At 36.8% G+C, this 17,854-nt stretch overlaps 1 protein-coding gene across 1 annotated transcript in view; it reads left to right on the top strand.

Annotated features, from left to right (window-relative positions):
• Nucleotides 1-17,854, top strand: part of STAB2 (stabilin 2) — a 922,612-nt gene that overhangs the window by 545,446 nt on the left and 359,312 nt on the right. The window contains exon 38 of the mRNA XM_044087850.1: nt 11,520-11,715. Coding sequence (XP_043943785.1) covers nt 11,520-11,715 — 196 coding nt within the window. The remainder of the gene's footprint in view (nt 1-11,519; nt 11,716-17,854) is intronic.

Below are 17,854 nucleotides of genomic sequence, written 5' to 3'. Positions count from 1 at the left end.
CCCCTTCATTCTGTCTCCAGATGTCCACGATATTTACCTCAGCCATCTAGAGTCTTTAACTATTGAACCTAGTATAATCATTTGGGATGGCTTTAACTATGCATCAATAAAATGGAAAACATACACCAACAATATGAAATTTACACAGAGATTCCTTGACTTTGTCAGTGCCAGTTCTATTTATCAAATAGTGTCCTGCCCCACAAGAGGGCCAAACCTATTTGACACAGATTGTATTAACATAAACCTGCTCACTCCACTCCCAATATCTCCATCACTATAGTTAAATCATACCATCAGGTTATCATACTTTTCCTAAAATCCCAACTAATGTTTCTGTCCAACCCTACAGTATTCAAGGATTTATCTAAAGCCATCATCCTAGCATTCCCAGATGACTAAACTCAGACCCCATCGTGGTGACCTTATAACAAAATCATCTGGTTATATCACTGAAATATATATTTACACTTACTTGAACTCCTACATTGAATTGTCTGTTCCAATTCATCACAAGTATGATGGAGAATTTAAGAATAATTCCCTGTAGTGAAATCTCAGCATCAAAAACCATAATTAAAGAAAGAAACTTCAAGCACTAAAGAATAAACTAAAATCCTGCATTTTCTTAGTGATCTCAGCAAAGTGTACAAACAACTCGGGCATATGGTCAAAAGTTGCAAAATCAAGTATGAAATGAACATCTTTATCACTCCCAAAGATAATCACACATCTTCATCATTTCCAAAGATAATGACACATCTTCATCACTTCCAAAGATAATCACAAGGCCATCTTTGACTACATTGGGAAATTGTACAAAACTGTTGTCAAATGCTACCATTTATTCTCCCTCAGGGGATATCACTAAAATTATTGCACATAAATTTTGTTCCAACTTCTCCCCAGTCTCCCCTCCTTGCCATTCCATCTTTACCTCCCAGTCCCTTCCCCTTCATAATTATTTCTAATCAGGTCCTAATCGCACTAGCTCTGTGTGTCCTGACAATGCATTAGGCTATCTCAGTGTCAGCACTAAGCATAAACTCACTGACTCTCATCTAATCTATTTAGTCCCAGACACCCCACTGGCTATGTACCACAGGTTTGGAGAATGGGCATACATATTATATACTAGACTATGGGCAGATGCAAGCCCTTGACCCAGTTAATTTAGCCTTGAGAATGGAAGGTCCTATGTACTAAATCTAGTAGATTTCTTTGAGTAGGCGTCTGAACCACTTAGTGACAAAACATTGCACATTGCTTATATGGATCTAGCTGGTTATCCCACATTCTCATGTAATTAATACACTCACCCACTTTTAACCCATATGTAATCTGCTGGATAGCTAACTGTCTTACAAGCAGTGTCCATACAGTAATGACTTATGTACCCACTCTTCAAAAGGGCTTGTCACTAGCGGTATACCACAGGGTCCCATAGTGTGTCCTTTCCCCTTTACTATATACTTCTCCAAATGTTTGAGCCAATGTCAAGGGTCTATGGGTGACAAAAAAGTTAATGACAGCATGCTCAGAGCTGATATTAACTCTGCAGCTGATACTGATATTCTGTTTGGGAGTCTAGACTATACTGGCATCTGATGTCAAGACAATGGATACAAGCTTAATGCAAAAAAATGCATTATTGTGCTATTTGGGGGAAAAACACCCCTGAGCTTACCACATAAATGATACCCCTCTCAACTTTTATGCTGTTACTAGAGCCCATGGTACTTTCATAGACAATAACTCTATTTTTGTCCAATATGTGTAAACTATTGTCAGGAATTCTTTCTACATAGTCCAACTGTTCACCAAGGGTATATCTTCATGTTCCAAAGAAGTTATTGCAACCCCTGTATTCTTTCATAATTAGGCTCATACATAAGTATCCAAACATGTTAACAATCTTAAAAAAAAAAGCACAAAGATTCCTCACCAAGAAAATCTAAGTTAAGAACTGCTAAGCTATACAAAGTGTCCTAAAATCCTTATCAAGCTATACTGTCTTGCATAGGCTCTTGAACAATAACATATGCTTGGTCAAAAAGGCTATGAAAGATCCAATCCTGCTTTAGATTGTTTGTCTTAAAAACTGGAGAAAACACCAATACCTCTTCCATAGACCTAAATCTACATTGTCATATCAACAAAACCTCAGGAGTGACAGATACCTCACTCAAAGGATCTCCTACTTCTGGAATACGCTCCCACTCCATATCAAACAAGTAGCTCCCTAATCCTGATTAAAACAAACCTGGATGAGTAGATTGGGTTCATAAGTTAATATCCAGGCTGTCTTTTCAGAGCCTTATAAAGAGAGAAAGAAGCTTGTGGGTTTTGCAGTTCTTAGTCTCCTAATGGTCTTATGGATCAATTGTCTAGTACAAACCTTTGTGACCATCTAGGAGTAATCAAACTAATTTATGAGACACTGACAAACCCATTATCCTATCTTATCTTGAAGAAGAAAGACAAATGTATCTAATCCACTACAGTCACCTATTTCAAATGCACTTGATATAATTTCAAACAGTTGTTAGAAACACAGAAGATGATAGCCCACCAGACATTCCTCACAAATCATGCACTAACATGAATTGACTTACCACTCTGACATAGTGGATGCTATGCATATCAGTTAACAATTTCCTATGCACTTAATAAAATAGATTGGTCTAATGCCCCTAAGATTTGACTCAGTGGTCAGGGATCTGGGTATGCACATCGTCAGTAGCCTTACCCTTAACCACTACATGGCCACAGTGGTGAAGAAATCCTTTTATTTGGCACAACTTACAAGTAACGGCATGGCATCTAGGTTCAAAGAGGTTATTATGACACTGCCCTCTGCCCTTATCAGACCAACCATCGAGTACAGTGCTCCCTATGCAGCAACTAGAGTGACGTCAGATGTTCCTTACAAAAATAATCCAAGGCATAATTAACCTGCTTACAGAGAGAGGCTTAAAGCTCTTTCATTCTACTCAGTCTCCTATAGATTGCCTAGCTTACAAGACATCTATAAACCCCAAACCTGAATCTCCTGCATATTCATAAATCAAATACTACCAGAAATACAAGGTCTAAGGACCTGAATTTTGTCTGTGACATAAACAGAATGTGCTGGGGAAACAGATATATGTCCCAGAGACAGCTCATCCTGTGGAACAGGCTTCTCATCCATGTGAAACTGAGTTTGTCTACTACCCAATTTAAGTGCAACCTAGACCAGTAGATGGGGAACAGGAAATTTAAACAAGGCCTGACACCCAAGTCCCTTATGGGCAAAGGTAGCTTATAAATCCCTGGACCTCAATGTCCTATTTGGATAAAAGACATCATTAGTCTTTTGGCAAATCTTGGCTAGGCTTAGAAAGGCCTTCCCGGTCATTACCATGGTAACAATCTATAAATCTATGAATCTGTGAATCTAACTGGTACAGTTAAATAACTGGCACTGAATTAGTTAACAAATCAGTAAGAATTTATACAGCTGCTTAGATTTTTAGCATATTTGTAACATTGGGCAGTATTTTAAACATTTGAAATTGAATGCATCAAGCTGTAATCAGAAGATAGAGCATGCTTGTAAAGTTTAATAAAGGTCTTTATGTAAGGGATATAGCCTCTAGATGCATTGCATCTATTCTAAATATTAATTTAAATTCTGAGGCCAGCGCCATTAAATAGAGAAAAAACAAATATTTGACTTTTTTTCATAGAATCATTCACTGACCTTGTATTTTCTCTGGCAATTTTAAAACAACTTAAAATAATTTAAATATTTAAATATGAATATTACAAAAACAAATATACCACCCCTCAAAAGAAAAATGAAGTGTGTATAAGTATTTTTGATGATTATATCCTTCAAAATTATCATTCATTTCTGCAGTGAAGTTGCATTTCTAATCTTTAGGATGAAGTCATTTTCACATGCCAGATTTGGTAAACTCAACATCAAATGTTTCTTTGAATTACAGCATTATAAAAGTTGTTTTTGTTTGTCTTTCGGCTTTTTCCCGGTAAGAGGTCACCACAGCGGAACTCCGATCCGCTAATGATTGGCAGTAGATTTTTACGAAACGCCGAGGTGCCAGCTCGACGCCCAATCTTCAATGAAGGAACGCCCATTTACACACGCATGTCTTTCGAACATTACCCAACTGCGGGGAGGACATACAGACTCCACACAGAAGGCACTCCTAAGCCAAGCCGAGAATCAAACGGGAGAACCTCTTGCTGTAATACACCATTGTAAAAGTAAAATATAGAAATCGTTCCTGAGAATTTCATACTGAGTTTCTGTGATTTCCAGATGAACGTCATTTAAAGTTTTGGATTCATTCATGAAGACAAGTTTTTGAATTCCAGTTTATTGTGGGTTATTGTGGGTTATAAATTTGCAGTGTCCCTTCCTCAAACTCCAGTGACACCAGAGTTAATTACAGCTAAGTTGGCTGCAGGGAATCTCTCTCTGCATGTTGAACAGGAATATGTAAATGTTCATAGAGGTGACCATTAAGGAGCCAAGCCCAACTTCCCAGTTGCCCATAGTAGCTGTCTGGTTAAGTGACTTGCTCAAAGTCACACAGTAGGCAAGTAAGGGCTGAGGGAATCAAACCCTGTACCATAGAAACTACATCTCACAGCCTTAACCCTCTACATCAACTAAAATAAATGCTTATGAGAAAGAAGAGCGTGAGTCCTGCATTAAATGATAGCATGTAATAAGCTGTGGTCACTGGACATACTTAGAGCGTTAGTTATTTCTTTTTGCTACAGATACTTAGCCATGTGCCCCAGAGAAAAAGCTATGCATATATTGCAAGTTTGCAGCAATGTTCTAAGAACTTACCTGACAATATAAGTCTTTTGCAATTTGTTCTTGAAACTCACATATATTCAAAACAAAATTAAGCAAATATGCTCATAGCATTGTTTTCCAGAAGTCATGCAAATGATAATTTTAAACATACCTCTGTTTACAAAGTTATACAGAAGAGCACACAAAAGATTTCTGATACTTTTATTAGAGCAACTGTTTTCTGCCAACATGAAATATTATTAAGAGATGTATTGCTGAAGTTTTTAAACAAGAAGAATCTTCACAGAAATATTTTGTCATAATGTATGAAAAAACTTGACTCATATCAAGTTTGTGTATCACTCTTTTTTATTTATTTTTGTTTATTTATTTACTAATTTTTATCTTAAAATTAACATTTCCTAGCTGAGTAAGTAGGCTGCTCCATAGTCCCTTTCCAGCCACTACATAGCCCATAAAGGCAAGGGGTGACTATACATTATAAATACACAGACAATTTTGCAGCTAATCTACCACCATGTTTTTGGGGGTTTATATCATAACATCAAAGTAGTAAAACGTTGAATATTATAATATCGAACCCAAAACAGCAAACGCTGAAAATAGCGAAGCTGCAGAACATCAAATTCTTTCCTAGGGAAAGAATTTGGTGGGCTGTTTCTGCCGCTTCGCTATTTTCTCCACTGTGGTGTGAAGGTTATGGACTGGGTTAAGGTAAGTGTGCAAACAAACCGGGTTAAGGTGAGTGTGGGAATGGGATAGTTAGGGACCTTAGGGTTAGGGTTAGGGAGTGGGTAAGGTGAGTATGTGATAGTTAGGGGCTTTAGGGTTAGGGACAGAGTAAGGTGAGCACACAAAGGATTTGGGACCTTAGGGTTAGGGAGCGGGTAAGGTGAGTGTGCGATAGTTAGGGACCTTAGGGTTAGGAACGGTTAAGTTGAGTGTGCGATAGTTATGGACCTTAGGGTTAGGGTTTGGGTTAAGGTAAGTGGGTAAATAGTAGTGTATGTATGGTTTAGTGTAGGGTTATAAGTAGGATTTTAAGTGTATATGTGTGGATTACTTTTTTTTGGTGTGCTTGTTTTATGTGTGTGTTTCTCGGAATAGCAAATTTTTTCCCTCGGAAAAATTCACTGTTCTGAGCTTTCGATTATATCACATTTCGACATTCCAAGTTCGAGCTTATGGTGTTCGATATTTTGAGATTTTGATTATGTGATATACACCCATTTTTGGGAGTTTTGAGATAGCCAGAGTACCTGGAAAAAACATGCAGACATTGAAGAAGCAGACCAATGAGGCAGAGATATTTCCTTTTAAGAACAGTGCTGCCCAGAAAAGCAAATCATTGGTTACAATGGAGGGATTTTGTGACTATGTTTTCTTTCAGATAATGCAACATGTTTTCAGACAGAAACTCAAGGTGGTATGTTTATTAGTATTTAAAAGAAATGTTGTAAATGAGCTTCAGAACAATAGGTTTGCAGAAGCATTCAAAGGCATTTGTTGTCTAAGAAAGCATGGTTTTACAGCTGTAATTAAGTTAGTTCTTATAAAAGTGAAGGGCTGTCGCTGGTCACATGTTATGTGCTGAAGATATATGAGGGAATACTGTTTTTTCATGTAACTAGTGCCAGGCCAGGTAATGAGCAATACAGATCAGAGAGGTACTCTTTGGAGAAACAGTATGGGATCCCACTAGTTTTGAGGCCTTCTTTAAGGGGTGCTGAGTGACAGTGAGTGCGTACCTATTAAGCATTTATGGCTGTGCATTGTAAGGCAGTAAAATAAATCAGCTATGACTGTGCTCATGGTAATGCAGAGGCTGTGAAAGTTATGGAGTACAACTTTGCTCCTACTACAGTTACTGGCATCTTCAGCCATTTATTAAGCAGCTTAAAAATAAAACAGCCTTTTGGAAAATGCATTCAGGCATTTTGTTGTTAAAGTGTCATGGCTAAAACTTAGAAAATCATAGTGTCAAGAGAAAAAAAATGCTTCTTACAGGGTGTTACATGGCATGCCATAAGATTTATAGAGCTGTTCAAAAGCAATATAGATTTCTAGTAACCTTTGTTCTTCTGTTTTATAGCTCTAGTATTTGCATTCATCACGTGCATTTCAGTTAAACATAAAAAGCATGTTAGGATGTGCATTAAACAGTTCTAATAGATCTAATTTACTAATGTGATGAAAAGTGAAAGAAGACAATGAAATCCGTGAAGCACTGATCTGGTATCCGTGAAAGAAGACAATGAAATCCGTGAAGCACTGATCTGGTATCCATGAAAGAAGACAATGAAATCCATGAAGCACTGATCTGGTATCCATGAAAGAAGACAATGAAATCCATGAAGCACTGATGTGGTATCCGTGAAAGAAGACATTGAAATCCGTGAAGCACTGATCTGGTATCCATGAAAGAAGACAATGAAATTCATCAAGCACTGATCTGGTATCTGTGAAAGAAGACAATGAAATCCGTCAAGCACTGATCTGGTATCCATGAAAGAAGACAATGAAATCCATGAAGCACTGATCTGGTATCCGTGAAAGAAGACAATGAAATCTGTGAAGCACTGATCTGGTATCCCAAGCTGCAGCCTCAGCAGTTTGCAGAACAAAGTAAAAGATTCAGAAGTAGGATACTTTTTTTTAAAGGAATAAATATAACCTTGTCCGAGAAGACTCATCCATCATTGAATAAAGATCTGTTTAAACCCTAAACTGAACTATTTTTTTTCCACTAAGAAGGAAACTTCATTTATTTTTGTTAAGTTTTGCTAAGTTTGCTGTGGCCAGGATCTGACATAATGAAGTTTTCCTTATTCCTAATCTTTCAGCATCATGAGGAATGAGACTAAATGCCGAATGCATCAACTTCTCTAACAGTACAATAGAACTAATTAATATGTACTTCTGGGGTGCACTATATTCGATAGGAAACAGTAAAAAAGTAATTTCGACTGAATTCGTTTATTCTCATATATGAAGCCATTCTGAAGTACATCTATCAGTCAGCCTAGTTGCAAATACATTACTATCTATTTCATACAAATGTCTGAGCCTGGCGTAACAGATTACTTAAACGAACCGTACAGCACAGTGTGCATCGAGTCTTCTTTTGCTTCTGTTGTGATGCTGTATGCTACTCCGTACTAAGTGGCAGTCTGTTAATTGTTCTTGCAATTCATATTAATTAATTTATTTATTTGTGGATATTACTTGTAGTATTAATAATGCATTGCTTTTTCCTGAAGGTTTTAGACAGCCATGAATATCTATAGTTTTCACTCACATTGATATGTATATCTGTATTTATTTCAGATAGCATATTTCAAATACAACCTCAGAAATCTTGCCTTGTAAGGTTTTCCATATCAGTCCAAAATGAATTACAAGATTCCACTGTTTTCATGACCACACTTCTGTATGTTAAAACGCCTATGCTATATTTTATCAATAAGCAAAATTAGGAATTTAGCTTAGACTACAATACTGATACTGTTTAAAAAATGAGTGATGTGACATTTCTGGATACCCTGTGATCTAAAAAGCTACAAATCATGACGTATACACTAAAGATTATAAGGTAGAAGTGTCCTTTTAATTAAATGAGGTTGCTTAGAACAGCATTGAAAATTGCTGAATTAGAATAATTAATACATATTTTAGGGTTGTTTCACTGCTGGTGGTAGTAATCATGAAACTTAGTCTTTTAACTTTCACACAGATCCAAAACACAAACAATCAGATTATATTAATTTATGCACTGTGTTTAAAATGTTTTAATCCAAGATCATCAGAGAAAGAAGGCAAATTATGAAAATAAGGAGCTCAGAAATTCAAGGATGCAGCTGGTAATGTAATCAAGAATAGTTAGCTGTATTTTTAGATATTATTTTGTTTTTGACTAATCCAGAAAAGGACATTTGAAATTTTTAAGTCATTTTGGGATATAAAATGAATGAAAATAAAACAAGGGCTATTGCAGTAAGTTAAAATTTATGGGGACATGATAAGAAAAATAATTTACATGTATGGATTAAAGAGGATTATGTTATGGCAGATGAGGATATGAGGGAAGAGGTAAAACAAAAAATAATACAAAAACCTTAGAAACTGGAAGCTCTTGATTATGGTTATGGATAGCAAGATACAAGACTGGGGCTTGGCATAATGGTTAAGGTGTTTCACACACACACACACACACACACACACACACACACACACACACACACACACACACACACACACACACACAGTACAAGGTTTGATTCTTACCAAGGACATTGGCTCAGCATAAAATGGCCGCCAAGGGCAGCTAGCTTAGTACTTAATATTTATATATGCACAATGTTAAAGGGTTGAGGTTGGCATAATTGTTAAGATGTTACCTCACAGACACAAGGTACATGGTTTGATTCTCATCTTTGGAGAAAATTGGCTAAGCTTAAAATGATCCACAAGGGTAGCTAGCCTAATACGTGCCTATGAACCAGGAGTGAAAATATTTTAGTCCCTTTAGTTTTATATACAGGTCAGGCATACTTTTATCAGCAAGAGGAGAGGCTGGGGATGATAATTCATAAAGATTTCAAGGAATTTATTTCAGAGTGGAAGAGGACAAGAGTTAAGTAAGATAAGTTGATCCTCCCCATAGAACAAGATGGTTTAGGATTACCTGATTTGAGTGGATACTTTAGAGCTATGGTTAAGGCTCATATACATAACACAAGCAGAGTGTTATAAATCAAAGTGGAAAAGGATGATGAAATGGGGAAGCTAAACAATTAAAGAAAGAGGATTTTGGATTCAGATCCTTAAGGAGAATAACAACAATTATGCAGAATATTATATTGATAAACTTTCAGAAATTAGTCTAAGAATTAAGCCATGATGGGAATGGAAAAAGAAGATTTTGCCAATAGGGATAACTGCAAGTGGGGGCATAGAAAATGGGCATTGAGGGATTGGAATTTACTGGAGAAAATTGTCAAAGCAGCCAAGGTATTTGGAGCAAATATCCAGAGAGTGAAAGTTAATAATGTCTAATGAGGCCAAGCAGAATTATAAACTACAGGTTAGAAACTGTCTTCCCTACCAGGGATTGAGCATAGGCAAAGAAAAAGAGGTAGAAGAGTGCCAAGTAAATTACTAGCCCTATTAGAGAGTTTATAGTCACGTGTAGAACAGAAGCTGCTGTTGAAAAAAGGGATAATTAGTAGAGCATGGAACATATCGCTTGATGACTGAAAGAATCATTCAGAGGAGGTTAGCAGAATTTGGGAAGAGAGACTGGAAAGGCAATTACAAAGGAACAATGGGAAGACCACCTGCATGTCTCCAGAGTATGCAACAAAGTCTTGAAAGTTTTAGGATTTTTTTTTTTTTGTTTGGAATTGTTCATATAGTTATTTTTATTCCAAAGCAGGCTTAAGAATATTTTTTCTTGAAGTAGACAGCAAATTCTGGAAGTATAATGGAAAAGAGAGAGGTAACTGGGAGCATGTTTTTTGGTGAATATAAAGAGTGACAAAGTTTTAAAAATTCCCTACAGAATACTCTGACAGAAATGTTGGGAGATCATACGGTTGTAATTAAGGAAATTATTCTTCTCAGCTGAGGTGCAGGATCTGAATTGTCTAAACATAGTAAAGCCTTATTAAGATTAATTCTATTGGCTGTCAAATAAGTAATTTCTAGAACATGGAAATTAAATTCTAACTCAACTGTAATTGAAGCACTGAATGTTGTAAAGGAGATTTTAGAATTATAGTGGGATCTTTAGAAAGGAAGCAAATTCCATCGAAATAAATGGAATTTGTGGGTAAAATACATGCAGGATAATATTCAGGAGGAGGAGTGAGGCTTAAGGGAAGGTAGAAGATGAGCAATTTAGGTAATGTTGAAGTGAATAATAATTGCTAAAAAGAAAGAAAACATATAAGTAATGCATGAATATGAAAAATATTAACATGGTTTTCTTTTCTATTAATGTATGGTACTGATAAGTGATAATTTAATAAAGGTATTTAGAAACAAAAAGAAAGCAGTAAATATTTGATTTGTTGCTTTTCTACAAGTAATGCTGTCCTTAGAAGTGATTATATTAAGTAGTCGGGGTGGGAGGTATAGTTCCCTACACAGGGGGTGCAGGGGATCTTGATTCAGATATAAACCATATATCTTGCAAATTCATTTTCATTCTAGTTTGGATGTTATATATTTATGGTAGACCCTTTAATATTTTGAAAGCTCCTTTCAATGCAAGACATCTTTTAATTTATAATTATATTAGTATAATGACACTTTTGACATTATACAGAGAAATGAAACATGCAGAGACTATTTCACTGATGAACAACAGAACTCTTTAGTGCAGAATATGAGATAGTACTACTTCTAGGTGCTACAGATACTTGGCACAAACATCTAATGGTAAAGTAGTTACCTTCTTTTTCATTGGGAAATAACACATTGTTATGTTTTATTCTGCACTTTACAGGGAATATCTATTGCATATTATCAAATAGTAAAAACACTTTTAGAATCTAAGACACAATATATTTCATTACGATGCATTTACAGTGCAGTTTTGTATATACCCCAAAAATAAACTCATTGTTTTGCAGATACATGTGTCATAATTAGATGGTAACATACTTTCTTTCTTGTTAAGAGCAGAGACTGTTGCTCTGGTTTTTATGGTGAGCAGTGTCAGTCATGTCCTGGAAAACCGGGAAATCCTTGCTTTGGAAATGGAATCTGCCAAGATGGCATAAATGGAACAGGACTATGTGAATGTGAAGAAGGTTTTGAAGGAACAGCATGTGAGTCTTGCATTAAAGGACGGTATGGATCAAACTGTGATCAAGGTACTTTACATATATAATTTTCTGCTTTGTTTTAACATAAAGTACTAAAAGTTAAGATAGGAACACAGCTAAACTGGAAAAATTCTGACTTTCACATTGATCTGCTGACTTTTCTATAACTGGTATGCAATGACTACAGAAGTGTTCAAGTTTTTACTAGTGTTCTATAACAATATCAATATAAGTGAAGTATTTCAGCAATTTTAATCCAAATGAAGTATTTTTCGGACTTAAACTTTCCCACCAAAACAGTTGTTCTCTTCTTACAGGTAATTGATGTATTACAAACTCAGATTAGGACAATTGTACACTTCCTTTGAGCAAAACATAATTCTGGAAGTGACAGGAAAAGCTAATAATGCAATAATTAAAATTATAATGGAACTAACAGAATGGTTTGGTGGAACAGATACAGCTCACAGAGCATACCTCTGCAGTGGAACAGACTTCCCATGCAAGTAAAGCAAAACATTCCTGTCCCATATTCAAGAACAACTTCAACCTGTAGATGGGAAATAGAACATTTAACCCAGGAGGACTGCCCCCTGTATTATTAATGGACAGAGACAGCACTGGAATGCTTTGACCCACTCATGAATTCCTTCAAATTATCTATGGTATGATCCCAGGAATTCTCAATAGGGTTAATATATAATTATCAGCCAAGGGATAGTAAAGTCAATCTAACACCAAACTTGATAGGTGAATTCAAACACCAAAAGAGAAATTGACTGCACTTAAAATGACCCACAAGGGCAAATAGTTTAGTATTTACCCATGAACCTATAAACAGTAGTAATTCAAGTAAAAGTGTGAGAAAGTTTTATTAAAACCATTACTTGTTTACCAACAGTAGTTCCAACTTGATGACAAAACAATGCATCATGATTATGTTCTTTGATATATTAGGATGAGATTAACACATTTTGAGAAAAAATAAAATATTGAGCAAATAATATAGCTACACAGGGTTTGGGTGTAGGAATGGGAAAGCTGAAGTTTTATTAATTCTAGGTAGAACTGCAGGACATATGCCACTGACCCTCTTTAAACACCTACATACACAGGTCATAGCAATTTACAGAACAAAAGGCTAAGCTGGTAATAGAACATAAAGCTGTGAAGCTATTATTGTATATTGAAAAAGAGGAAGGTCTTGAAAAAGCTTGTTCAGAAAGAAATTAACATGATTATGGCATATAAAGCTACCCAAAAAGAAATACTGACAATTATAATAAAATAAAATGAAATATAAATGCAACATCACAAACCAATAAACACACATTTATTTAGATGAAAGTTGTACATAGCTCATAACTCTGGATTTCATCAGCTAAAACAACAAAACGATGTTGCACACAATATACAAAATCAAATCTTCTTTTCTCAATAGTATTGTAAGTTTGTTAAACACTCACAAAAATCAGTCTGCCTGAGCTTTCGTAGACATTTACACTTCACATGTGTGCTTAAACAGAGCTGTCCTTTCAAGTCACACTGTAAAGCCAGTGCTGAAATATTTTCACCACACAGATTCCCCATGCAGTAAAATACTCATCACCCCCATCTATTATTTAATTTCATGACTTATAAAACATCAGCTGTAACAACATTTTAGTCCTTCTTGCTTTGTGCATGTTTTACAAATGCATTATTTAACATTTCACCATTAGGCCTTAAGGGAACATACTAGTGAACACAGACCAAAAGTACTATTACCTCATTTTTGCACAGCCTGAAAATTACATAGAATCATAGAAGTACGGAACTGTTGAGAGACATATTCTGGCCTTATAGAAGTGTGGAACACAGATATCAAAACATTTAGGTAACAACAACTTTTATTCATCCAACTGTTAAAATGTTCCTTAAACACTTTCATTTAACTTGATGGATGTTTATACTAACTTTGTTCCAAAGCACGGAACAGTCTGAATCAGAAATGTCATTCTTTTAGAAACTCTAAAAGATGGTACGATAAACTTCAGATTTGTATGCCTATGAGTCTTCAGATATTGTATACATCCTTAACTTAACAGGGATCTAATGACGTCAATATGCATTATCATGTATGCAAAGCACAATTTAATCTTTTATATGTCTTTAACTGATAATATACATTTTCAAGTTTTCCACTGTACTGGATAACCATGGTTCCTATAGATAGGTTTACATTTGTTGCAAAATTGCTATGTCAGATTTAGAGTAACCACAGAAATAGACATTTTATTCCAAAGTTGATCTAATCCAAAGTTGATTTTCCATTTCACATTACTGTACCTTTGTTTGCACTTAGCTTTAAGAGCCATAAGCCTGTGCTTTCCACAAAAATTTAAAAAATGTTTAACTTAAAGCATTATTTAGATATACAGGGTCAGAATTCTTATTTATAACAGCAGCTATTTTTATATCATCTTCATATCTGGAAACATAGCACACATATATATGGTAAGATTATTAACAAAAAAACAGATTAAAAGAATGGGACCCAAAACAGACCTTCACGGAACATTTAGTCTGACTTGTTCCTAGTTTAAGTAGCACTCTTGAATAATCAATTTTTGTGATCAATTAGGTAGCCACCTATTAACCCTTCTAATAATCCATATGATATATGGGTTGACACCACAAGCTTAAAAAAAGACTACTAAGGATTAACAGTAAATGGTTTGGCCAAATCCATGTAAATTACAGTTGTTAATCTGTAATCCAAAGTCATACTTATAGGCTCAGAAATATATTAACAAAGTCAAAGTGGGCCCACCCTTCATAAAATGATGTTGACAAGGGTCCATAAGTTTAGTGCACTTTTGTCACTTTGCAACAGGTAAACCAACCATCTCTTAAAACATTTACCAATAATAGAGATCATGGTGATCAAAGGATAATATTCCTCCAGGACAGTTAAGCCTTATTTGTGTCTAGATGTAATATTTGACATCTGCCATTCACTAAGAATGTCACCATTATGCAGTAACCAATGGCTTCTTTAGTATCATCATCATCATCATCATCAGCCCCCCTTTTCCCATTTTTCTAGATGGGGTCGGGGTATCAAGTTAACTGTCGCCAACTCTCTCTATTTAGTTCCACACTCCTGAATTCTTCAACACTCATGCCTGACTGTTGCAGCTCTTCTTTCACACAGTCCATCCACCTCTTTGCTGGATGTCCTCGCTTCCTCTTACCTTCTTTCTGTCTGTCCCAAATCTTCTTTACCACATTGTGTTCTGCTTTTCTACACATGCCCAAACCACCGTAGTCTGTTCTCTTTGATCTTTTCTGCAATTGGAACTACTTTGGCTTCTGCTCTTATGTCCTCATTTCTTCGTCTGTCCCACAGTGTGCATCTTATAACCTTTCTCAGGCACTTCATTTCCATCACCTCTAGCTTCTTCAACTGTACTGCCTTTACTGCCCAGGTTTCTGTATCATACAGTAGTGCTGGTCACACCACTGCCTTGTACACCTTACTTTTTAGCTTCTTTGGCATTCTTCTGTCATAGACTACACATGATACTCTATGCCAGTTGGCTGCAGCCCCTCTGATTCTAGCTTTAACCTCTTCATTCAGACTACCCTTCTCCTCAACTACCCCTCCCAGATACTTGAAGCTGTTTACCTGTTCCACTATCTTCCCTTCTATCTCTATTCTTAGCTTCTTCTTATTTCCCCAATTTGCTGCCATTACCACCATCTTATATGTGCTTAGCTTCATCCCATGTGCCTTCAGATTTGCATTCCATTCTCCTATCTTTTGCTGAAGTTCTAGCTTAGAGTCTGCCTGTGCTGCCACATCGTCTGCATACAGCAGCTTTGTTGATCCTTCCCCTCCAACTTGTTTGCTAATATAGACCAACACCAGTATGAACAGCAGTGGGCTCAGAGCTGAACCATGGTGTACACTCACTCCCACTGGGAGCCCCATTGTGAGGCCAAATATTGTTCATACTTGAGTCATTGGGTCCTTGAACATAGCCTGCACTAATTCTACCAATGTTTCTGGGACTTCAAACCACTGTAGTACTGCCCAGATCAGCTTTCTTGGAACCTTATCATATGCTTTCTCCAAGTCTAGGAATGCCCAGTTGGACTCTCTCCTCATCTCTAGCTTCTTCTCAAGTATCTGTCTCAATGCAAACACGGGTCAATTGTGGTGCATTCTGATCTGAATCCAAACTGCTCGTCTCCCATCTTACATTCTACTAATCTGTGTATCCATTTATTAATCACCATCTTCAGTACTTTCATACAATGTGATAGAAGTTTGATGCCTCTGTACTGCCCACAGTTGTGGATGTCCTCTTTGTTCTTGTACACTGACATGAGTATGCATATTTTCCAGTCATCTGGGGTATGCCTTTCTCTCCACACTGCTATTAGTACCCTCGGGAGCCATTTTTCTCCATTCTTACCCAGCATCTTTATCATATCTGCTGTGACCTCATCTGAGCCTGCTGCTTTCCCTGACTTCATCTTCCTTAGTGCTGTTCTTACTTCTTCTAGGGTGGACTCCTCTTCTTCTCTCATTGTAGGCTGTTTCTGGGGCAGTACAGCTTCTGTGGGGTTTTCATTCAGAAGCTGCTGGCAATACTTCTTCCATCTGCCTTTGATGTCCTCTGCTCTGGTGCACAGGTTGTTGCTGGCATCCCTTATGAAGGGTGTCTCACTATCTTCTTTATCTTTCTGTCTTTGCCTTGCAACCTGATAGAGTTTCTTTCCGCCCCTTACGGAGTAACTTTCCAGAAATCGGTAGAGTGCCTCTGATGCCCTATTATTTGCTATTGCAACTTCTTTCTTAGCTTCTTTGTTAGCCAACCAGTAGTCCTTCCTAGCCTGATCAGTCTTTTTTGTCTCCCACTTCTCCCTGCACTCCTTTTTTCTGTTGATGACTTCCTGGACTTCTGCATTCCACCACCAGCTTTCCTTATGTACCTTATTTCCCTACCTGGCTCGGCCACATATCTTTTTTGTAGTTCTAACACATGCTGTTTTTAGGCGTTGCCATTTTTCTTCAACTCCACCTATTTCCTCCTCTTCTTGGGGTGCAAGACCCTGGGTAATTCCTTGAACTGTTGTATTTTCTCTCCAGTCCACTTGCAGGTTTTCAGTCTGGTCTCTGTTGACCTTAAAGCCTTCTCTGACCACTGCTTACAGCTGATTGTGGCAACTAGTGGTTTATGCTGTGGGCTGACTGTTTCACTGGGGATGACTTTTCAATCATGGATTCCACCCCAGTGCGCTTTCCTTATTAGGAAGAAGTATACCTGAGTTGCATGTTGACTACTCTTGTATGTGATCTTTGACTGTCTCTCTTTCTGAACTATGTGTTGGCTACTATCAAGCCATTTTCCAGACAGAAATCTAGAATGGCTTCTCCTTCTTTATTCCTGTTGCCCCACCCATGTGGACCCAGGCAGTCCTCATATCCTGTTCTGTCTGTCCTGATATGTGCATTCAAGTCACCCATTATCAACACCAATTTATTTTGTCCTTCTTTATCTAGTAGGCCCTGCAACTGCTGTCTGAATGCACTTTTTTCCTCACTATCACAACCCTGCTGTGGGGCATAGGCCGAGATTATGAATACTGCCCTATCATCACACTGGAGTCTGACTGCCATGAGTCTGTCATTAATTCTGATGATATCCCTTACTGCCTTATGAAGACTCTCTCTTGCCACAATTCCTACACAATTTCCAGCCTGCCCTCCACCTGAGTGGTAGACTCTGGATCCCAAGTCAAGTGGCTTTGCTGCACTGCCCTTCCATCTCTACCACATTTTGCTCTCTTTCTCTTTCTTAATCTTTTCCCCCTCACATCTCAGTTTCCTCTGCCTTCCTAAATTTCAGATACCTTATAATCAGGGAACTTATTCCTGTTCTTTAGCTTAAAATAAAAACTGAAACCATGATTTCTTCACTATGTTTTTCCTATACCTACAGTAGATAATACCATCCTAAATAAGTTGACACTTTGAAACGAAAGAATTTATGTTGTTCTCTGACACAAAATGATATTTTAATTGTGTTTTCTTTACTTTGATTGTAACTGTGAATACACTGTGTAACACAGAGATATTTACTTGTAATTCTTTACTTCATTTTGATTGTAACTGTGAATTACACTATGTAATGTG

The sequence above is a fragment of the Protopterus annectens genome, chromosome 11.part0 (assembly GCF_019279795.1).
Source record: "Protopterus annectens isolate FY-2018-M chromosome 11.part0, PAN1.0, whole genome shotgun sequence".
NCBI classification, from domain to species: domain Eukaryota; kingdom Metazoa; phylum Chordata; order Ceratodontiformes; family Protopteridae; genus Protopterus; species Protopterus annectens.
Note: the sequence above shows the minus strand (reverse complement) of the source record. Positions and strands in the feature narration are given on the sequence as shown.